Source organism: Callospermophilus lateralis, chromosome 1 (assembly GCF_048772815.1).
Source record: "Callospermophilus lateralis isolate mCalLat2 chromosome 1, mCalLat2.hap1, whole genome shotgun sequence".
Taxonomy (NCBI): domain Eukaryota; kingdom Metazoa; phylum Chordata; class Mammalia; order Rodentia; family Sciuridae; genus Callospermophilus; species Callospermophilus lateralis.
This window is the reverse complement of record NC_135305.1, coordinates 212,096,819-212,120,889: the sequence shown is the minus strand read 5'-3', so window position 1 is coordinate 212,120,889 and position 24,071 is coordinate 212,096,819. Positions and strand designations below refer to the sequence as shown.

Sequence of the window (24,071 nt, the reverse complement as noted above, 5' to 3'; positions counted from 1 at the left end):
TCCCCAGTACCATAAAATATTTATCTTAAAACTACCATATGATCCAAATTCCACTTCTGGGCATATAACCATAAAAATTGAAAGCAGGCAAGCTGGACGCAGTGGTGCACACCTGTAATCCTAGCAGCTCAGGAGGCTGAGGAAGGAGGATCATGAGTTCAAAGCCCGCCTCAACAATGAGGCCCGAAGCAACTCAGTGAGACCCTGTCTCTAAATAAGATATAAAAAGTGCCGGGGATGTGGCTTAGTGGTAAGCACCCCTGGATTAAATCCTTAGTACCCTAAAAAGAAGCTAGATTTTTTTTAAACTGTGAGCATGTGACAATAAAAATCACAGTGACTCCTAGTAAAGCATGGTGCCACCTCTTCAATTCATGCTTAGATGCTAGAAATTGTTATTCGCCCTTGCATTTTGCACCTGTGCATATATTGATTACTGTTGAAGTTGTTTTGACCTTGCAGTTCTCCTGATCTTTAAGCTTTGTAAGCTTCTGGCAGGTTGTTTAACTCCTCCAAGCTGCAGTTGCCTCACCTATGCAATGGGAGTGATAGGAATTACCCCTCCCAGCTGTAGAGAAGGTTAAAGCAGGCACATCAGAAGGGATCCATAAATTATTCTCTGTGATTCTCTGGAACTCTGGGGAGTGTGAGACAAGCAAGGTGCCAGATCCTGGTGGAAAATGTATGGGGACAGCACTGATCTCATGTCACAACAGATAAACCTCCACATTGTGCTCAGAAAACAAACACCCAGTAAAAAATGGACAAAGGACTTTAAAAGACATTTCTCAATACATATACACATACAAAAGGTCAATGGGTTCATGAAAGAATACTCACCAACACTGGTCATAAGAGAAATGCAAATCAACCACGGTGACATTTCACCCCTTGTGCCTGCTGGAATGGCTGGCATCAAAGACAAAAGGTACCAAGTGCTAGTGAAGGTGTGGAGAAAAGAGAAGCCTTGAGCTCTGCTGAGGGAATTCATTATGGAAAAATAGTATGGAGATTCCACAAGAAGTTAAAAAGAGAATTATCACATGGCCCAGCACTTCCACCACTGGGTATATAACCAGACGAAATTCAGGAAACATTGTGATCAGTGACAGAAGCCAGACACAACACACCTCAAAGAGATCTCTGCATCTGCACATTCCTTAAAGCGTCATTCACAATAGCCAAGAGGAGGAAGCAACTGAGGATCCATCAAAGGTGCGTGGATGAAGAACGTGTAATATTTACATATAAATGGAATACGTATATATAAATGCACATGGTATACTACTGTCCTTTGACAACAGGATGAACCTGGAGGCTGTTAGGTTATAACCTGGTGGAAAACATATGGGGACAGCACTGGTCTCGTGTCACAACAGATAAACCTCCACATTGTGCTCAGAAAACAAACCCAATTGGAATTCCTGGTTTTTCCTTCTGGTCACAGGTTAATACATGGTGGGGCCAGACACAGAAATTTAAAAACCACATATTCCACTCCTTTGTGGAATCTGAAAAAGTCCAACTTATTGAAGCAGAGAATAGAATAGGGGTTGCCAGGGGCTGGAGGAGAGGGAAATTGGGATGTTGGTTAAAAGGCACCAAAAGATTTCACTTAGGCCAAAGGTGTGAGTTCAAGACATCCAGTATACAACATGGTGACTATAGTAAATAACAATATATTGCATTCTTGAAAAATGCTGAAAGAGTAGACACCTTCAGTGTTTGCACTACAAAAATGATAACTTTGTGAGGTAATGCATATGTTGATTATATATTTAGCCATTTCACAATGCATATATAAATTTCAAAGCACCATGTTATGCATAATAAAAGCACACAAATTTATGTTATTTGAAATAAAATTAAATTAAAATAATAAAAAAACATACCTTACAACAAAGTACACTCAGTGAAAAAAGACAGACACAAGACAGCCACTTAGTACATGATTCTATTTGTCTGAAATGTTCAGGAAAGGTCGATTCATGGAGAAAAAAGGGGACAGGTGCCCTCCAGGTGATGAAAGGGTTAGGGGTGACAATTCAACAACATTGTGATTTTTTCCAGTACTGGGGATTGAACCCAGGGGCACTTTACCACTGAGCCACATCCCCAGCCCTTTTTATTTTTTATTTTGAAACAGGGTCTCACTAAGTCACCCAGGCTAGCCTTGAACTTGTGATCTTCCTGCCTCAACCCCGCAGAGCCACAGGGATTACAGGTGTGCACCTCTACACCCAGCCAACATTGTGAATTGTACTAAATGCCAAGGAGTCACACTCTTTGAAATGATGCGTTTTATGTGATGTGAATCTCACCTCAATAAAACCAAAGTCAGGAAGTGCCCTAAAATTCAACATTTAAAATAAATTATATTTCAATGCCATATTTTTAAATATTGCAAATTTGGTAAACATAGACCCCCTGTGTTTACCAAAAATATCACCTCCATCATATTCAGTATTAGAGTCAATGCATCAAAATGAGTATAGAAAAAAGTCACAATGAACAAAATTTTGACGTATTAAATAAAGGAAAGCTTGGAATTCCTGATTTTTCCTTTTGTCCTTATGACTTGGCTGGACACTGTCACTGATTCTGCCTTTAACTTTCTGATATCCTGTTCATCATGGGGTTTTTTACATTAATTTGTAGGGGTTTTTTACAATTACTAACATTGGACTATTATTTAGCTAAATGCTCAGTGCAGGGATGCTCCCTGATATGTTGCACAACAAGCAAGTATCTCACTCTCACCTGGGCCCTGTGAATCTCTTGTTCAGGTTAAAGATACTATCTTCCTTTTACAGATACAGAAGAGGCTCAAAAATGTTAAATGGCAGGTCACGGGTTAACACATGGTGGGGCCAGGATTTGAGTCCAAGTCTGTGTGCCTCAAAGCTTCGACCACCCCAGGTCCACTCTAACCAGCTGCTCCAGCACTGGCCCAGCTCCGGCCCAGCTCCGATGGAACATCCCTGGCTGTCCCAGATGACTTCCTTGGCTGCAAGGTGGAGCCTGAACACGGGCTCAGCCAAGAGAAGGTTGAGACAGAAGAATCGAGGCTAATTCCTCTGTGGGAAACACTCTCTATCAATTAATTAGGACAGAGCTGGCCTGCGGCATCCCCGAAGCCCCCAGAGTCATTAAGGGAGAAGGGGGTCTCATTACAGGCTTGCAGCTTCCCCACCATTCCCAGGGCCCCAGAGGGAGCAGAGGGGAGGGGAGGAGGGCCAGGCCTCCCTCCCCTGATTTCCACCCACCCTGCCATGACCCGAGTGTCTGAATTCAGAAGCAGAATTTCAGGGAAGAAGAAAAGGGGTATGTCAGAGATAAAAGGCAAAGTATCCCTCTAAGTTCTGTCTCCATTTACATTTCTATGAAATATTCAGAACAGGTCAATTTATAAACACTGAAAGCAAATTAGTGTTTACCAGGGAATGGAGGTGGGAGGGAAGGGGAGTGGCAGGGTTTCCTTTTGGGGTAATGGAATGTTCTAGAACTAGACAGAGGTGGTGGCTGCATGGCATCATGAATGTACTGTCACTGAATTGTCTACTTTTGAACAACTTATGTCATGTATATTTGACATGTTTTTAAAAATCAGTCTATCAGCTATAAATAATGAAATTAGCCATGAATGCCAACATGGCTGAGATTGGAAGACATGTCGTGGAGAGCAAGAAACCAGAATGCAGAAGGACAAATACCACATGATCTCACCCATGTATGGAATCTAAAGAGTTGATCTCACAGCAGAGGAGAACAGGAAGTGGTGTGCCCCAGAGCTGGGGCAGGGAGTTGGAGAGATTCTGGCCAAAGCATCCATGACTCAGGGAGACACCACAGGAGTTCTGGTTGGACAGTCAGGTGACCGTTGCTAACGATGGTGTATTATATTTTTGAAAAATGTAAAGAAAATGAGTATAAAGTGCTTGCACAACAAAAAATGATAATTATGTGAGTAATACATTTATTACTCAGCTAGATTTTTTTTTTTTTTTTTTTTTTTTGGTAATGGGGATTGAACCCAGATGCTTAACCACTGAGCCACACCCCCAGCCATTTTTTTATGTTTTTGTTTTGAAACAGGGTCTCACTAGGTTGTAGGGCCTCGCTAAATTGCTGAGGCTGGCTTTGAACTCATGATCCTCCTGCCTCAGCCTCCTGAGCCATTTGGATTATAGGTGTGTACCACCATGCCCAGCTTGCTCAGGTAGATTAAAACATTGCACAAAGTTTATACAATCAGCCTCCATATCTGAGGGTTCAACCAATCTCAGAGAGAAAATATTTGAAAAACACCTGCATCTGTGCTGAACAAGTGCAGACATCTTTCCTTGTCATTATTCTCTAAACAACACAGGGTAACAGCTATGTATGCAGCATTTACACTATAATAGGGATTCTAAGCCATCTAGAGATGATTTAAAGCACACAGGGAGGATGTGTGTAGGTTCTATGGAAATACTATGCCATTTTACACACAGGACCTGAGCCTCCTTGCATGTTGGTGTTCACTGGGGGTTTCTGGAACCAATCCCCTTTGAATATCAAGGAAACAATGTGTACTCCAAAACCTCATGTTATATAAGAGGAAAACACACAAAATCGTCTTAAAGTGTATCTCTTTCGAGATTATTCAAAATATATTAACACTTATTTTGTGCCCAGCATTGTACTGAGTCAAGTAGGAAGCCTGGTCTTCACATGGTGCTGGGGACTGCCACATGACCTCCAGGGACATGCCAGCCATCCTCCCCTCGGTCAATGTCCAGTGCATTGGCCCTCAGGGACCACACCCACATGCTCCCTTGTCCTCTGGCTTCTGGCTGGGTTCAACCATGGGAAGGCCCTGCAGAAGGTCAGAGGGATGGAGGAAAGTGGAGCTGCAGTGTTTATTCCTCGGGTCTCTTTCCCACATGCTCCAGGAGATTGTGCCCTGGCAGGCTGCATTCTCCGAGTCCATACGGATGACCTCGCCTCTGCTTCAGCCGAAGGAGGGGTAACAACTCCCAGGCGCTGCCAGCTCCAGATGACTGCACTGATCTCCCATCCTGTACCATCTCCAAAGTCCCTACCACACCTTTGTCAAATTCCCCTCAAATTACCCATTTTGTGCCATCTGCAGCTGAGACATCCCTCTAGACCAGTATTCACAAGAGGAAGCAGAGAGAGTAACGGGCAATCAGAAGTAAGGTACAAGCATCCCTTGTCCTATTGAGTGTCACTTGATTGAACTTCATAGATATTACATTTCTTATGAATTGAAGGTTTGTGGTCATCTGGATCCTGCAAACCCATCAGCACCATTTTTCAGCACTCAGGTGATCATTAGCACTGCTATCATAAAGTATCCTTTAATTAAATTAGGCTCCTTGCTTTCTTTAGACACGATACACACTTTAAAAACCACAGTACAATGTAAACCTAACTTTTATATGTACTGGGAAACCAAAAAATTCATATGAGTCACTTTATTGTGACATCTGCTTTATTACAAGGGCCTGGCACCAAACTCCCAAGATCTCTGAGGCACACCTGCACAGTCACAACAGAATACTACTCAGCCTCTGAAAAGAAGAAAATTCTGTCATTTGCAACAATGTGGGTGAATGTTTTGCTAAATTCAATAAGCTAGACCCAGAAAGACAAATACCACATGACCTCACTCATATATGGAAGCCAAAAAAGTTGATCTCATAGGAATTGAGAGTAGAAACTGTTTACAAATGACTGTGGTGGTCAAGGGCAGAGAGAGATTGGACAAAGCATGTGAATTTTCAGTTAGACAGGGAGAATAGGTTCAAGAGACCTATTGTACCAAATGTCAACTACAGATGTTGTATAATATGTTGTTTTCTTGAAAAATGTTAGATAATGGACATAACAGGGTCTTGCCACTGAAATAATAACTATGTGAGGAAATGCATGTTACTTAGCTAGGTTTGGTCATTCCACACTGTACATACACTTCAAAATATCATGTTATATATGATAAACATAATTAATTTTGTCTTTCAATTTAAAAACAAATTGCAAGTTTTAAATGACAAACACCCAGCATTGATGTAAATAATTGTGTCACATTACTTAAATGTGAACAAAGATAAAATTTTGCATTAAAAAGGAAAGACATCATAATATAGTAATAGAAGTGTCCTCGATGGTAGGCCCAGGACTTGAAGACACTGAAAAGACACATGATTGACAGAGAATACAGAGGGGTGAGAGGTAGAGAGGTGTTTTTTTGGGGGGGTGGCATTAGGGGGAACTCAGAGGCACTTGACCACTGAGCCACATGCCCAGCCCTATTTTTGTATTTTATTTAGAGACAGGGTCTCACTGAGTTGCTTAGCTTATCACTTTTGCTGAGGCTGGCTTTGAACTTGCAATCCTCCAGCCTCAGTCTCCCAAGCCACTGGGATTACAGGCATGTGCCTTGGCGCTCAGCAGAACAGGTTTTTAAAACTTTTCTTCATTATCAAGGTCATTTGTGTTTATTCAGAAAAAAAAATTTAAATGCATAAAGTATAAAAGGAAACCAAAAATATTATCCAAATCTTTAGTGGTGATTCATAATCATCATTGATGGATTGTTTTGCTGGGGGAGAACCTGTTTCCTAGGTCAAAATTAGAATCATGCCTACATGCTACAACATGGATGAAGTTTGAAGTGATGCTGGGACTCTCAGCCATCCCAGAGAAGGCGGCTGTTCATCCACCTGCATGTTGGTGGTCTTCGTGGACCCCTGCAAAGGACCCCTTATGGAGTGTTCACTTCCCCTCACTCTGAACTCTGAACTCCAGCTGAGAACTGGGCTCCCCTCCCTCTGCACCCCAGGCCAACCCTAGCCCCAGACCCTCTCCGTGCATCTGACCCTAAGAAGGCAGGAGAGGAGGAAGAGAAATGAGAAGAGGAGGAGCAGGATGGGAGAGCGGGGAAAGAAGAGGAGGAAGTCACCCTGGATGATGGTATGTCAAGTGAAAGAAGCCAGATATGAAAGAACAGGAGTTCCCAGAGACTGGGGGGTGGGGGGAGAACAGGAAGTTGTTGATTGATGGGTAGAGGTTCGTTGGGGAAGATGGACAGTGGTAATGTCTGTACAACAGTGTGACTGTGCTTAATGCATTGAACCATAGCCTTCAAAATGGATGAAATTGTAAATTTCATGCTATGTCTATTTTACCAAAATAAAAACATTAGAATTATCCCATTTGGCCAGTGTATTATCCTGACAATGATGGTGATTCCATGCACGGTAAGAAGTTGTCTCTACCTGACAAGATCCTGAAGGGTTCTTTGGTTTTCCATCCCCTGTCTCCCCAGTGAGAAGCCCCAAGAGGCCAGGGACTTTGTCTCATCACCCTCCTCTTCACATTCTTAGCTCCATGCCTGACATAGAGCAGGTGTTCAATAAATATAGTCATCTCTCAGCATTTGAAGGGGACTGACTCCAGGGCCCTGAGGACACCAAAACCCACAGATGCTAGGTTCCCTTATATAAAATGGCAAAAGATTTGCATGGAACTCTGTGCATCCTGCCATAGACTTGGAACCATCTCCAGGTGGCTTGGAATGCCTAGTAGAATACAAATGCTGTGAAAACAGTTATGTTGAATTATTTAGGGACTAATGGCAAGGAATAGCTCCGTACATGTTCAGATGCAATTTTTTAAAAACATTTTCTATTCAAGATTGGTTTAACCTGCTGATATGGAGGGATGACTGTTTTAACATTGTGGAATGACTAAAAAAGTTAACTAAGTAACAAATTTATCATCTCAAACAGTTATCATCTGTGCATGCAAAAGCACTTAACACTCACTCTCTTCAATTACCACTAACTATAGTTATCTTGCTGTATGATAGATCTCCTGAAATGCAGATCTCTTATCTGACAAGATCATGTAGACTTCAGCCAATATCTCCCTTCCTAAATTGTGTGTGTGTGTGTGTGTGTGTGTGTGTGTGTGTGTGTGTGATGCTGGGGATTGAACCCAGGGCCTTGTGCATGCAAGGCAAACACTCTACCAACTGAGCTACATCTCCAGCCCCCAACATCTCCCTTCTTTCCCTTCCCACTAACCACCCTGACCTTGGTAGCCCTCATTCTATTCTCCACCTTTTCAAGCTCAACTGTTTTAGATTGTGCACATGATAAAGATCATGAAGTATTTACCTTTCTGTGCCTGGTTTATTTCACTTAAAATTTCACTTAAAATCCTACAGGCTCATCCAGGTTGTTGCAAACCTCAGGATTTCATTCTTTGGTGGCTGTATAATATTCCATTTTTAACTATACAGACATACCTCAGAGGGTTTGTTTGTTTGTTTGTTTGTTTGGCTTTGTATTTTTCCCCACCTCAAGTTGATTGAATCTGCAGATGCAGAACCCAAGGATATGGAGAGGACATTGTATTTTTCAAAACACTCACTCAATCCATTAAGAAAGAGAGGACTGAGAATGTGCCTCAGTGATTGAGCACTTGTGTAGCAGGTGCAAGACCTGGGTTTGAGTCTTAGCAAACAGAAAGAGACAGAAAAGAGAGACAGACAGACCAACAGATTGAGATTCTTTGTTCTCCGGTTTGACCCTCAAGTTCACCCTCCATTTTTCTCACACCTACTCTGCATCCCAGGAGACAGATCTTTGTGGACCATATCAATGGGTTCCCTGCCTCAGGAGACCTGGTAAGCTTAGCATAAGGTGGGAAATTAGGAAATTTGAAGATGAGCTTCAGACAATCAGGAGAGAAAATGGCTGAGCATAGAGAAGAGGGACCTCATGCAGAGAGAGAGCAGGTGTAGGTAGTGGACCCCAGAAAAAGGAGCAGATGCCATTATTAATATAAGCACCTCCTAGGACCACCGTAACAAATGACTGCAATCTGGCTGGCCGACAGCAACAGGAATTTATTCTCACACAGTTCTGGAGGCAGGAAATAGAAAAATGGAGATGTTGGCAAGCTACCTCCAAAGAATCCTGGGGAGGATCCTTCTTCGCCTCTTCCAGCTTCTGGTGGCCCAGGAATTCTTGGCATTCCTCCGTCTGTAGATCCTCCATCCTGCACTCACTCCAGTCCTCACATCCTCTGCTTATTTTTTTTTTTTTGTGATTGAGAAATAAAAATTGTATACACTCACTCCTCCACGTCTGTGTATTCCATATCCACAGATTCTGCAGATTCAACCAACCACATATTTAAAGCACTATTTTGTTGGTGACTATGCTCAATGCTCTGTCAATTTTTTATAAACTAATTTAAATAGCTAATAAAATTAAAATATTTTTTAAAATAAAAAAAACTTAAGCTGGGTATGGTGGTGTGTGCCCATAAAGCTAGAGCTACACAGGAGGCTGAGGCAGGAGGATCACTTGAGCCCAGGAGTCTAAGACCAGCCTGAGCAACATAGTGAAATGCCATCTCAAAAATAAATAAATATTTAAAATAAAGACAATGTAATAAAATAAAAATAAAACAAATTAAGATGACCATGTAAAGACATAACTATATTAGAATATTACATTGTTGCTTATATTGGCTGTTCTGAACATGTACAGACTTTCTTTCCTGTCATTATTCCCTAAAGGATTCAGTATAACAACTATTTATATAGCACTTATATTGTGTGAGGAATTATAAGTTATCTAGAGATGATTTAAAGTCTATGGGAGGAAGTGTGTAGGTTATGTGCAAATCTATGCCATCTTATATAAGGGCATTCTCAAATTTTGGTATCTGAGTGATTCTTGAAGCCATTCCTATACAGATACAGAGAGACAGCTATATACTTTTAAGATAGAATATGGTGTTTTGATATATATATAAAATACATTGTGGCTAAATCAAGTTATTGAAAATATGCATTACCTCACATTTTTTGTGGTGAGTATACTTAAAAATCTATCCTCTTATTCACTTTCAAGTTTGCAATATATTGTTATTAACTCTACCGGTTTGTTGGACGGTGTATCTTGTGAACTTGTTCCTCAAGGGCTTTCACCAACGTGTCCCAGAGTCTCCCATGCCCCAGTCCTGGTAACCACCACTTGACTCTCTAGGAGTCTGATTCTTTCAGGTTCTGCATACAGATGAGGTCAGATGGCATCTCATCTGCCTGTGCCTGACTTGTGGCACTCAACTCAATGTCCTCAAGGTTTTCCCATGTTGTCAAGAACAGGATTTTTTGTTGTTGTTTCTTTGTGTTTTTTTGTTTCTCAAGTAATCCCTTTTGTATATGTGGCATATTTTCTCTATCCATTCACCATTTTCTCTATCCAATATGGACATTTAGGTTGCCTCCCTGTCCTGGCTACTATAGATAAGGCCACAGTGAATAAGGGAGGGCAGACATCTCTTTGACATCCTGATTTGATTCCTTTGTCAATCATCATGTCTTTGCAGGGCATTCTACCTGTCTGTCTCTGTCCTCTCTCACACGTGGCTGTCTTGGCAAAAGGACACTGGTCTTACTGGATTAGGGCTCACCCTTCTCCAGCATGATCTCATCTTAACTAATTATATCTGCAATTATCCTATTTCCAAATAAGGTCACCTTCACAGGTACCAGAGGGTAGAATTTTAAAATACCTTCTCAGAAGGAACCATTCAATACCCATCAGTGGCTGAAGTCTTTATCTGTTCTGCCTCCCACCTAATTTGGGTTTCCTTCCCAAATAGGAAGGATGCTTGGAGACTGAAGAGACAGCAGGGAACATCCATGGCAGAAGAAGTAGAAAGTCCTTGGTTGGTGGATACATGTACTATGCCCTAGCAGGGAGGGTCCCATCATTAAGTCATTATACAAATAAGCATTAAGGGCTGCCTTTGTGCCAGGAACTGGGCTGTGGATTCACTCATGACTAAGACATCTAAGATATCCATCAAGAAACTGACATTCTAGAGAGAGGCAAGAGAGTGACAAACCTATGATTACTATGGTTCCTTAAGGATGTAGCACATCGTGGTGATGGTGTGAGACTTCAGACCAGTCAGTGGAGAAAGGGCCCATTAGGAGATAATATTTGAAAAGAGACCTTAAAGTTCAGACGGAATAAGCCATATGGAAATTCAGAGTAAGAACATCCCAGAGAAGGAAGAACATTTTTGGGTTGGTCAGGGAGAGAAACTTCAAATACAATGAGATACAAGCTTGGTGAGTGTTTCAGCCCATTTTCTATTACTATAATGAAATACCTGAGGCTGGGTACTTTATTAAAAAAAAAGGAGGCTTATCCAGTTCAGTTTTAGAGGCTGAAAATCCAAGATCAGACAGCCCCATTCACTCAGCCTCTGGTAAGGGGCCCTTGGATGTGTCACATCATGGCAGATGCCGTCATAATGGCATGGCACATAAGAGGGAGAGGTGACATGACAAGAGCGAAAGCCAGAGAGAAAATGAAGAGGGAGCAGTCTTGCTCTTTTAAACAACCCTCTCTCAAAGTAACTAGCTGGGGTTCCACAGAACTAATCAATCCTTTCTGAAGGCAGTGCCCCCAGTGACCTAATTAATCCACACTGGTCTCAGTCTCTTAAGGTGCCCACCACCTCAACCCATGGCACTGAGGACCAAGCCTCCAACATTTGAACCCTCGGAGACACACCACCCTAAATCACCTCTAGAATCACCAAGGACAGAGAGGGTGGTGAATTGGGAAGGAAGATGGACAGGTACCAGGTGTGAGAAAATGGAATTCTGTAGCTCAAGGTAAGAAACTTGGATGCTCAAAAAAACCTGAAGCTCACCTCACTGAACCACCCACTGGGTCTTAAAGCCACAGTCTTCCTAACCTAAAAGAAATGTCCAAGTCCACTGATGGAGAAAAGTGAAGAAAAAGAAGTAAATGGAGGGTGGGAACCTGTTGCATGAATTGGCTATTACTGTGTAACAAATAATCCCAAGCTTAACAGCTTAACACATACTGACTACAATATATAGGTTCCGTGTGTTGGGAATTTGGACACAGCTTAACTTGGTCCTCTGGCTTGGAGGACTCTCTCCAGGCTGCAGACAACACATCAGCTGGGATAGCTGTTTCATCTCAAGGGTAAACTTTGGAAGGATCTGCCTCCAAGCTTGCTCATGTGGATGTGGAGGATTCAGTTCCTCAGGAGATACTAGGCTGTGGGGCTTGGTCCTCACTGGCTGTTAGCCAGAAGCTGCCCATGGTTCCTGGCCACAAGGGGGTCTGCATAGGGCAGCTCACAACAAGGTGAGTGGCTTCCTTCAGATTGAGCAAGAAAAAGAACAACAAGAGATGAGCAAGAGAAGCCATGATCTCTGCTAATCTCAGAACTGGCATCCCATCTCATGTGCTAGATTCTACAAGTCTGAAGTCCCTGGGGAATGAGCCCAGCACAGAAAGACCAATACCACACCATCTCACCCCTATGTGGAATCTGGAAGAGCTATTCACATAGAAACAGGAAACAGAATAGAGTTTACCAGAGAACGGGGAGGATGTGGGGAGAAAGGGATGAGGAGAGGCGGGCCAACGGGTACAAAGTCAAAACTGGAGAGGAGAAATAAGCCCTGCTGTTCCGCTACCCAGTCAAGTGGCCAGAGTTGGCAGCAATGCGATGCATATTTCAAAATCCCTAGAAGAGGTGTTTCAAATGGTCTCACCACAAAGACATGGTGGTGAGCGAGTGAGGCAATGGAAATGCTAATCGCTGCGATTCCAAAGCTGCATAATATGTGCGTGGAGTACACTGCATCCTGCAAATATGTACAATTACTGTGTGTCTGTTTTTAAAAATAAATCAATTTTACATTTTTTAAAAACTAAAATGAAGCAGAATGATTAAAAAAGATAAGTGAGTCATTAGGCCCATACTCAAGGGGAGAAGATTGCACAGGAGGTATGAAGACCAGAAGATGGGGGTCACGTGGGGTGTCATCAGGATGGGCCATCTCACCTAAAGGACACTATATTGAGGAGTGGATGGCAAAAGGCCAGCTAGTGAAGGATAGCGTAGAGGTGGGGGGAAAATGGGTGTGACAGGGCAGGGGGAGGGGGTGCAAGTCTCAGGGGGTCCTCAGTTTGAAATGCTAATTACAGGTCACTGGAATGGGACTCAAAAAAAAAAAACCATGGTATTTGCCAACTGGAAAAGGACGTTTGCCTGAGTCCCTTCAGTGGGCTGACGGGGTTACAGACAGGGGGCCAGTCCTGATCACTCACTGACCAGCACAGCCACCACCTTTGTAGGAGGTGACTAGGAAGAACCTCCCTTCACAGCCTGGGGCTTCCCACTGTCTCCTGACACCTCCACCAGGAAAGCGACCTCATTTCTCAAAGACAGAATGGATTCTAGGTCACATCCCCCTGGAACAAGAGACCAATTGATGTGATTATCTCCAAGAGAAAGGGGGGCACCTACTAAAAGTAGAACCTCGTGCCCCAGAAGGGAAGACATCGGGGAACCTAAAAAGGGGTCTCTGATAATTACCTGCCAAGATTTCAGAGCAAAGGGCATCTCCATGTAATACCAAAAGAAAGAAAAGAACAACTAGGAGTTTTAGAAGGTTTTCCTTCCTCATCTCTCCTGCAATTCACCCCAGGGTAGAACTCAGTTCCCTACTTTACGTGAGTCATTATGTAGAACAGATAGCCCCAGCAAAGACAACCGCAAGAAAGAATTTCCAAACAGTGTCCTTTATTATAAAAATCAGAGCATTAATGTGATTCCCCATTGGCCTGAGTTAAATATATTTAGGCTTCAGTATGTTGAGAGAAAGGAGATGCGTACACACACACGCGTAGGGAAATGGTTAGAATTATATGAGCATGTTTAGAATAGGTATCTTTGGATAGTATAGTTTAAAGTAATTCTTATTCTCTTCATTATGGTTTTTTGTATTTTACACATTTTATATAATATATATATGTTACTTTCATAACAAAAAATATTTTGTTGGCTCAAGAAAGAAATTGGGACTTGAAAAATAATGAGACATTTTCCCAGGCCTCAGGCTTATGTGTCTCCCTCCATTTCTATAGAGATTGGTTCCAGAACCCAGGTACCAAAATCATCAGGAACTCAGGTTCCTTATGTAAAATAACATAGTATCTGCATAGATCCCACCCACATGCTCCTATATACTTAAATCATCTCTAGATTATGTAAAATACTAAATACAATGTAGATGTCTCTGTAAATAGTTGACATACTGTTTATTGGGGAACAACAGCAAGGAAAAAAGTCTGTACACATTTAGTACAGATGTGATTTTTCCCTGGACAATAGCTGAGTCCAGAGATATGGAATCCACAGATTTCAGAGGATGGACCACATCATGTTTCTGAGCATTTTTCAAATGTCACCATTTTTTAATATTTTTTTTAGTTGATGATAGACCTTTATTTATTTGAATGTGGTGCTGAGAATCAAATCCAGTGCCTAGCACATGCTAGGCAAGTGCTCTACCACCGAGCCACAACCCCAGCCCTCAAATGTCAGCATTTTTGATCTCTGAATCTCCTGAAAATAAAAGCTCATCTCAGCCCCACGATCAGTGGTTCCTTCCAGACACCTGCTGACCATGAACAGAAGACAGCTCACCTGTGCCTCAAACACAGGGACACATGTCAGGCTGGAGAAGTGTCTAAAATGAGCTGTCAAAGCCAGGAAGGAGAGGTGAGTTTGGGGGAGTAGACACAGAGTCAAACTCAGGGTTGGGAAGTGAAAATGAAAAGTTGGCAAGATTGAGCAATGGTCTGTACCCACTTCAGTGCTCAGATAACAGCATTATGTACTAAGAGTGTGTTGAACCAATACAATGTCAAAATGGCAGAGAACTCACCCTCACCTATAGCCCCAATGAATTTCACCAGAGGGTCATCTGGAAGCCAAAGTCCTCCTGCATAGGCCTGGCATGAGAAAGCTAACTTAAGTGTCTCTGGGTAAGCTGATGCAATGTCTTCCTGACAGAGGTGCTCGGTACAACAGGCAGCCAACCAAGCCAATAGGATCTTCTAGTCAGGAAAGAGGGACCTCAGAATGAACAACAATGGTGTATATGGCTGAGTGAGGATGGCTGTCTCTGGGAAAACCCTCTTTGCACCACCTTGTTTGGGAATAGCTCCATCCAACCAATAAAAAGGAACCTAAGCACCTGCACAATGCTTGCCTTATGGCAGCATGATAGCAGATGTTCCACTTGTGCTAACACATGTCCATTATCTTAGTTGCCAGATGAGAAAACACAACAGTGGTTAACAGACTTTAAGAATCAGAATTAGAATTTGTACACTGATTAGTTCCAGAATAGTGACCTTACACTCTCTTGACCCTCATGAAGACAGCTGAGCCAGAAACCATTGGTTCTGGCAAGTGATAAGTATGCTAAACACATAAGCCTCCATCACCAAAGTTTGCCTACCTCCTTCTCTTCCTGGTAACATGAGGGTTCTAGCAAGGAGGCTGCCAACTTCATTCCTCCCCATTACTGAATGGCCCTTTGGTTTTACAAAGCCAGGGGTGTTCATTCCTTCCTCTTTGCCCCTCTCATTATTTTCTGTTTCTGTAACTTGCACTAAAAATCCTGAGTGATGGGGAAAATGAGGCTTAGTCATTGTGGTAAGGAAAGGCCACTTTAAGATGGAGATATTTAGGCAAGCTTCTTAGGTTGTAAAGGAGCCAGTCACGGGAACGACATGAAAGGGAGTTGTCCCTGCAGAAGGAACAGCAAGTTCTAAGCTTTCACGTGGGAATGAGCTTAGGACGGCCTCAGAGGCTGGAAGAAGGGCCAAACTGCTGGAAAGTGTTTATTCCAACGTATTTTATTCTTTTTGATGCTATTATAAATGGAATTGTTTATATTACATTACATTATAAATGGAAATGTTTCTTAATCTCACTTTTTGATTGTTCATTGCAAGTGAATAAGAATATAATTGACATGTGTATGCCAATCTTATGTTCTTCAACTTTGCTGAACTTATTGGAAGCAATAGTTTTTCGGTGGATTCCTTATGGTTTTGTTCATGCAACATCATTTTGAGGGCAAACTACTTCTTTCCAAAATCAAAAAGAAGGAACAGAGGGAGAAAGAAGAGAAGGAGGAGGAGGAGAGGATTGGCTTTCTCCAGAATTCAGAATTCCAAGGCACCTCTGCTGGACTCCAGAGCAAACCCTAACCCCGCTCCCCGCTGCCTTTCCCTTCCCCCACTAATGGAACTCCAAGGGCGCCGTTGTCCTGTCGCCTTGGTGATGGACGCTCTCAATTAACTGGCTCCACAAGAAAAGAGTTGTGTGGTTAGGGCAGGGCGGGAGGAGGGTGGTCCCTGCGCCTCTACAGTGGAGATTCCAGGTTAGGCCCAGGCGTCAAATAGGGACCATGCCGGTGTTGCTACCCCCAGCTGAACCCAGCGAGGACACACGGGTTGGAGCCCCAGAATGGCGCGAGGAGGCACTAGCCAAATCGCGGAAGGCGCACCTTCTGACCGACCGCTGCGGGCAAGAGGCAGTGGCCATGTGGCAACCCAAGGACAGCGTGCGGGACCCGCACGTGGCGCACCACCTCTGCCGCGCCGCCTACATCGAGCCTTGGCGCTTCCGCGTGGAGATGCTCAAAGGTGGCGGCACCGTAGAGAAGCCACCGCCGGGCGAGGGCGTCACGCTGTGGAAAAGCAAGATGAAGCCCCCGGCGTGGTATGCTCGCCTGCCGTTGCCCTTGCACCGCGACGCGCGCGCCATGCAGACGTCCGAGGCGGTGCTCACACACGCGCGCGGGGCGCGCCTCACCGCCGCCCGCCTCGGCCGCGCGCAGCATCAAATCAACGTGCAGCTGCAGCTGCTGCTGCGCCAGCGCGAGGCAACCGACCTCAGGCTCAGCGAAGTGCGCAAGGGCCTGCTTATCAACAAGCAAAGCGTCAAACTGAGGGGCTACCGACCCAAGTCTGAGAAGGTGGGACCCTCCCCACCACCAAAGCTAGTGGCAAAGCTGAAGCTTCGGGTCCAGGGTATTCAGCCTGAGAAAAACCTCCCCCACACCAAAGAGAATACCCCCGTGTCCCAACTCTATAGTGAATAGAGGCATAAGATGAGCACATCCCCAGGATGAAATGCCTAAGCCCCCAAGTCACAGGGAGTGAGACCCACCCAAAGGGAGGAGATTCTCAGCAACCTTTCCCCAAGAGAGGGAAACTATTCCAATCCCCCAGCCAGGATGGCCTCGCTGAATCAGACTCAAAGAAAAAACCTTCCCAAAGAGTAAAATCCACAACCCCCAGCCCTGGCATAAAACCACCCACCAGCCCCCCATGCCAACTGAGACCCTTAATCCCCTAAACCCAGTGAAAAACGCCTCCATCCCCAGCTGACCTGTCTCACCCAAATGAAACTCGACTCAAAATGTGAAATAAAACCCAAACTTCCAGGCTTAGGAATTGAGAACCCCTTCCCCGGACCCTGGGAACAGTCCTATCTACAGACTGAGACATCAAATTCCCGACCCTGCACCAAGAGTTAAGACCCCAGCCAGGGAGAAATGGTGAGGACCCCCCCAGTACCATTCCTCCCATAATCTTCCCCCCTAAAGTAAAATGCCAGACCCCTACCCACTAAAGGTGGGAAAAAACCCAACCACCCTGGGGAGAAATGAGACCTTGCTTGATAGATGAGATTCCAGGTTCCAGCCCTCAGATCTCAACAGTGAGACCCCAAAATGGCAAATGGCCATCATCCATATGATGAGATCCCTTCAATACTAGCCAAGGTTAAGGCATGAGACCATCACTGAGGAAGTGGCCCCTATTCTCAAAGAGTGAGAACAACCCTCCTTCAAGTTAAGTCACTTCCATTCCAGCTCACTGGGCTCTTATCTATAAAAGGAAGAAGCTCCCAACCCCAAACTCCAGAAGGTAACCCCCGCAAGTAGGAGTCCCTGAAAGGATCAAGTCTTCTCAGAGTGAGGTAGGCCCCAACTCCATCCTCCAAGCCTGGAGTTTATAAGGGTGGCAGAGCTTCTCCTATTCCAGAAGGAAGGATCACCCTCAGCCCTCTCCTGAGGGTGAAAGCACGTCTCACGTTGTTGTCTAGATCCCTGACAAAGCTGACAGCATGCTTACGTGGGAGAAGGAGGAACTGAGGGTCTTGAAGAGGAAAATGGAGACAGATATGGAAAAATCAGAAACTCTACTCAAGGTTAGGAGACCTGGGGCCAAGTTAGAGGGGCTGGAGAGGGATCGGTAATGGATGAACTGCTCTTGGGATTTCTAACAGACCTTGGAGACTGTAACAGCAACAAATCCTTCAACCCACGCTACCTGACACTCATCACAGTTCCACTTTGACTTTTTTTTTTCTCTGTATTCTTTTTCCTGTTTTTGTTTTTTGGCTCATTTTTCAGTTATTTTAGTTTTTTGTTCATTTGTTTTGCAGTGCTGGGGATTGAACCCGGAGCCCCATGCATGCTGAGCAAGTTATGCTCCCCAGCCCCACATTTCCACTTTGAGGTCCTGAGAGAGGGCAGCATTGAGGCTCAGAATAATAATAGTCACCCACTGTGTGCCAAACCCTAAGTAATCACTGAATGAGCTCCTTAAAACTCTCCAGGGAAACAGAAACTATAATCCCCTCATTAGAGATGGTAAAATTGAGACTCAAAGAGAGATGACTTCCTCAAGGCACAGAGCCAGCCAGTGACTGGGCTGTGGTTCTGGGTCAAGTGTCTTGAGTCTAGCTAGCTCTTCACACTCGGTCAGACACCTTCTCTCCCTATATTCTTTGCTCTTGGCAACAGGAATTTCCTTATCAGGATGCTAATGAAGATGAGAGAGAATCCAGAGTTCAGGAATCCTTTGGGCCAGTAAGATCAGCTGGTTAGCTTTGCACAAATTCATCCATTTGACAAATATTAATCCAGTGCCCTACTGTCATGGGCACTGTGCTTGGCACTAGTTGTTCCTGTCAATCCCGTATGGCTGACAAGGCAGTGAACAGACCAGAGCTGGCCTTGCCCTGGCAAAGTTCACATTCAAGGGTCATTCAGAGAAAGGACAGGCTGGCCTGGGGGTTAATGGTGGAGTGGGAGGCATGGGGGGTGGGGGGTGTTGGTGTGGTGCTGTCCGTGGTGCTGAACATCAATTGCGCACACCTCAACCACCATTATATTCCTTCAATGGTGATTCCTGAAAAGTCCCTCCTCCTGGAAGCCAGAAACAGATTAGGGAAAAGACCATGAAGGTTGACCCAGGAGGGAAGTGTTCAAAAGAGAAAAAGGGAAATAGGAAGGTATAAAAAGACAGATGTAGCTAGAAACAGACACCCAACACTGCACAAGACATGAGCTGAATATTGCTGGAGAAAAATGTTCACCGCCAAGCGGCCTTGTTTCAACTTAAAATCTCAAATTGACATGCAGAACTTTCCCATGGCACTAGAAGGCTTGCCATCCCACTGTGCAAGTTATTTCATTCCTCCTCTTCTTTCAGACCTCTCCAACACCCTACTCCTTCCTCACTCTTCAGTGCCCCCAAGACATAGAAGCTGCCAGGAGGAATCTTTCTCGTTGTTCCTGTCAATCCCATATTGATTGTCCTTTGTAACTGTGGGTTTCTCACCCACAGATTCAACCAAAAGCAGGTAGAAAATTGCATCTGTACTGAACATACATAGACTCTACTCATTTTTCCCTAAACAATACCATATAACAATTATTTACACTGCTTTAGACATTATAATTAACCTAGAGATCATTTAAAGTCTATAGGAGAATGTGCATAGGTTAAATGCAAATACTACACTATTGTATAGAAGGGACTGGAGCATCTGTGGATTTGGGTATCTGCAGGGGATCCTGGGATCAATCCTCTGCAGATATCAAGAAGCAAGTCTAATCCCATCTACCTCTGCACCCACCTTCTTCAACATCATCAATATTTCCTTCCTATTTGTTCATTCCCACCAGTGAACAAACCGGGAGTTATCCTTTAAGGAAGGGGTACAAATGTTTGGGACGATGAAAAGGTTCTGGAAATGGACAGTGGCAATGGTTGTACAACATTGAGTACAGACTTAATGCCACTGAACTGTCCACATAAGTTCGTTAAAATGGCAAATTTTGCGTTGCAGCTATTTTATAATTTTTTTAAATAGAGAGAATTTTTTAATATAAATAACAACATCTTTATTTTATTTTTTATGTGGTGCTGAGGATCGAACCCAGCACCCCGCGCATGCCAGGTGAGCGTGCTATCGCTTGAGCCACATCCCCAGCCCTTACAATTTTTTTTAAAAAACACATCTCTCTTGATCCCATATGCCCCTCTGGACAATTCCCCATTCCTCTGATCCTCTTGCTAGACAATCTGCTCTGCACATGCTGATTCTTGCTTCCTTTAGGCAGGAACCAGGTCTGGCCAGAGCATCTCCATTCACTGACAACTGCATCCCCACATGCTGGCACATTGTCCACCACACATTAGAGCCTGATGAACATTTGAACTGACAAATGAAAGACGTTTTAGATCTATGTTATTACTCAAATGGATGAATGCCAAAGGGATCACACATTTAAAGAAGCTGACATAAAGATAGTCACTGTGTGATTCCATAATTTATATGTATGTGACGTGTGTTGCACGTATAATGAAGTTCTAGATTCAGCAAGCTTTTCACCAAAGCACCAATGGTAAATACTTTCAGGCTTGTGCACTCTACATTCTCTGTCATAACCACTCAACATGACCACTGTGGGAAGAACATGGCCAGAGCCCTGCCCACATGAATGGGCACGTAGCCTCGTCCTGATAGAAGTTTACCTACAAAAACAGGCCACCAGGCAAATAGGCTGTGGTTTACCAACCCCTTGAAGAACTGGAAAAACTAAGTTAGCTTAGTAGAGTTAGAGAGGGGAGGGCAGCAGAAAAGGCTATAGGGTTGTGGAAAGATTCTATACAGCATCTGGATGGGAGGAGGTGTTTATATGGCTGTATACATAAGCAAAAAGACTTCTGTTTTGATGAAGTCGGGCCTCAAAATAACAACAAACTGGTGTTGCCAAACCCTGAGGAGTCATTTAATCAACTATTTAAAACTCTCCTGTGGGGCTGGGGATGTAGCTCAGTGATAGAGAGCTTGCCTAGCATGCCCAAGGCCCTGGGTGGGATCACTGCAAAAGGCAAAAAAAAAAAAAAAAAGATCAAGTTGTTCATATTATATATTTGTTTATATGGGTTAATTTTGCTCCAATAAAGCTAGGGTAAAACACTTAAATCTGTGATTTTAAGTATTCTCACTACAAAAAAATAAGTATGTATGGTGATGGAAAGGTTAAATATATATATATATATATATATATATATATATATATATATATATATATATATATCCCATAAATATATACGGTCATTATTGGTCAGTTAAAATAAAAATTTAAGTGAAAAATAAAGTGAACCTTGAAGGATGGTGTGATGTGGACCAAAGAGAAAAAAATCTTTTTTTCATGAAATAGACATGTCATTTTTTAAGAGATTACATAAAGGAAATATTTCTCTGGAACTTTGAGGAAATAAATTCAGTCAAAAATATTTCCATAAATAAAATCCTTTACAAGAATTTTATTTTGTAAGATAAAAAAAAGACTTGAAGGAAAGGCAGGGGGTGTGTCCTTCTGGTACAGCAAGTGCTTAGCATGTGCAAAGCCCTGGGTTAAATTACTAGCATCAAAAAAAAAAGAAAAATGGAAAAAAAAAAAACTGGAAAGGATTAGTTTAGAGACAGAAACGCTTTGCAGCCTGTCGGTCTGGCGCCCCGCAGCAAAGAAACCACTTTGGGCCACCTACCTCAACCTCCCAGCTCTCACTCTCTTTTTCTTCCCTGACCCCAGGCTCTGGCCTCCTGCCGCGACGCTCTGGGTTTCTACTGTAAGGAAAGGCTCCAGGCTGTGGAACTCATGAACCAGCCGCTGGATAAAGTTCTGGAGCAGGCTGGCCGCTACTCGTGGGTGGACCTTACGCGCGCCCCCACCCCACGTCCTCAGGGCCTGAAAACGCCTCCTCCTGACCATGTGGGCACCTTTACCCCAGGTAGGCTCCACAGGAAGGAGCGCACAACAGTGGGTGCCGTGGTGCTTTTTGACTACTGATGCACCCTTTCGCCCACTTAGCTGCCCGGTTCCCTGGGGAATAACAAGCCAGTGTCTTGCCCAGCGCATCTGGCTTAGCTTCTTCCCCTGGACATCTTCCCCACACTCAGTTACTCAGTTTCTAATTCTAAGGAAACCAACCCAAGACGCCACTCGGGATCCCCACTAACAGCCCCTCCCCTAGACTTTCTTCCAACCCCTCAGTAAGCCCCCCTCGCCCGTGGCCCACTACCCCCTGAGAATAGTGAAGAGAAAGATGCAGAAAGCTAGTGTCTGGGAAAGGACAGCTCCGCGCCCACCAGCGCTTGTCCCGTGCATTGGCAGAGTGCGCCTACGCGCTGTACGAAGCTAAGCGGTTGTTGATGGAGTCCAAGGACACCTTGGCAGAAATGGCAAAGAACGAGACGGACATCCAGAAGCAACAGCTGCAAATAAGCGACCGTGTGTGCGCCTCCCTGGCGCAGAAGATGCGCGAAACGTTGGAACTGAAGGTGCACGCTGCCAGCGCGGCCGGGAGGTGGCAGCTGCGGTCGGGGGTGGAAGATTTCCGCGGTGGGAGGAGGTGGGACAGAGAGCAAGCTAGATCCCGCTTCAATTCCCCACCCCCAGGAAAGAATAAATATGACGTTAGGACTCATGAGGGGAACTATCCACCGGTGCACGAAATTCAACCAAGAGATGGACGTCACCCGCGGACTCATGAAGGTAAGGTTTAGGGGAAAGGTCTACCCGGATGGCGACGGGATGCGATGCCGGGGTCGACTGAGACTCAGTGTTCCGCACACCTAACTCCGACAGGGTCCTCTGTCGAAAAGTCACCTGGCGACTCGAGAGAAACTAAACAGACCTCTAGTTCTCATGCACCAGAAACACGTCGGCACCCAACTTCCCGAGGCCGCGCGCCTCGTCCAGGTACGCCGCCTCCTGGTTCCCTCCTTTGCGCAGCCTCACCCCCGCTAGGCGTGGCCCCACCCAGGTAAGACTGCTTCCTCAAGCACACCTGAACTGGTAAGACCCCCTCACCCAGGTCAGCCTCTATCCACGAGGGGGCCCTACAGTCCTTTCCACCCCTGTCTTCCAAGATAAGGCCCCCCTCGCTCATCCCGGGCCTGTGCGGTCTCCTTCCTGCACGCCATGCCCAGGTGCGTTCCCCATCCCAGGTCCGTCCCTTCTCTCACTCTCCAGGTGCATTCCCTTTCTCGGTTCAACCCATTGAGGGTTCTTTTTCAGGGACACCCAGTCCAGTTCTCCCCCAGCCCCGCAACCAAATGCCCCTCTCAGCTATGCTTCTTCCCAGACTGCGCATTTCCACCTGCACACCTGGCCAAGTGTGACAGACCCCCCCGTCCCCCATCTGAGACTCGCCCCCTCTTCAGTTGCGCTCGGTACACACGCACACCTGGCGTAGGTGTGTCAGCCCACCCCAGTAGCGCCATGCTCTCGGCTCCGCGGGCGGTCTCCCAACACGGTCCCGCCCCCTCTCCAGGGCACTGACAAACTGCAGCGCCATATCACGCACGCGGAAAAGAACCTAAAGGAGCTGCTCGCCACGCGCGATGACCTTACCTGGAGCCTCAACTGCAAGAAGATCGGGCACGACGTGGACTACAACGTGGTTCGCCTGCGTCTTCGTCAGAGGCACCCACATGTGTACTTCGAGCAGGCGCAACGCCTGGTCAATAGCTGGGACCCGCGCACTCCGCCGCGTAGCGAGTCCAACGAGTCCAACGCGGCCCCCAAGTGACGTGCAGGCCCCCAGCCCCAGCTGGCTTGACTGTGCGGGCTGGGCCATTGGGAGAGCAGGCTCCCAGCACCGTGGCCCTCTCTCCCCTCTGATTCATTTTTCCTTCAAGCGCCTTATAGCAGAATTATAATTAAAGATACCAATTGTCATTTATTAGATACCTACTGTATATCAATTACATACTATACAACACATTATAGACAGTGCATCCTGGTAGTTAACAGA

General features: G+C 44.8%; 1 protein-coding gene and 1 non-coding gene across 2 annotated transcripts; one reads left to right on the top strand and one right to left on the bottom strand.

Moving 5' to 3' along the window:
- Window positions 1-7,982: 7,982 nt before the first annotated feature.
- Window positions 7,983-8,056, bottom strand: Trnaa-ugc (transfer RNA alanine (anticodon UGC)). Its single transcript has one exon. It is a non-coding gene; the product is annotated as a tRNA-Ala (tRNA).
- Window positions 8,057-16,351: 8,295 nt separating this feature from the next.
- Tektl1 (tektin like 1) lies at window positions 16,352-23,846 on the top strand. The gene is made up of 7 exons (XM_076857053.1): window positions 16,352-16,921; window positions 18,055-18,159; window positions 21,845-22,043; window positions 22,427-22,593; window positions 22,712-22,807; window positions 22,901-23,014; window positions 23,589-23,846. The coding sequence occupies exons 1-7, from the start codon at window positions 16,352-16,354 to the stop codon at window positions 23,844-23,846; spliced, it is 1,509 nt and encodes a 502-aa protein (XP_076713168.1).
- The last annotated feature ends 225 nt before the right edge of the window (window positions 23,847-24,071 follow it).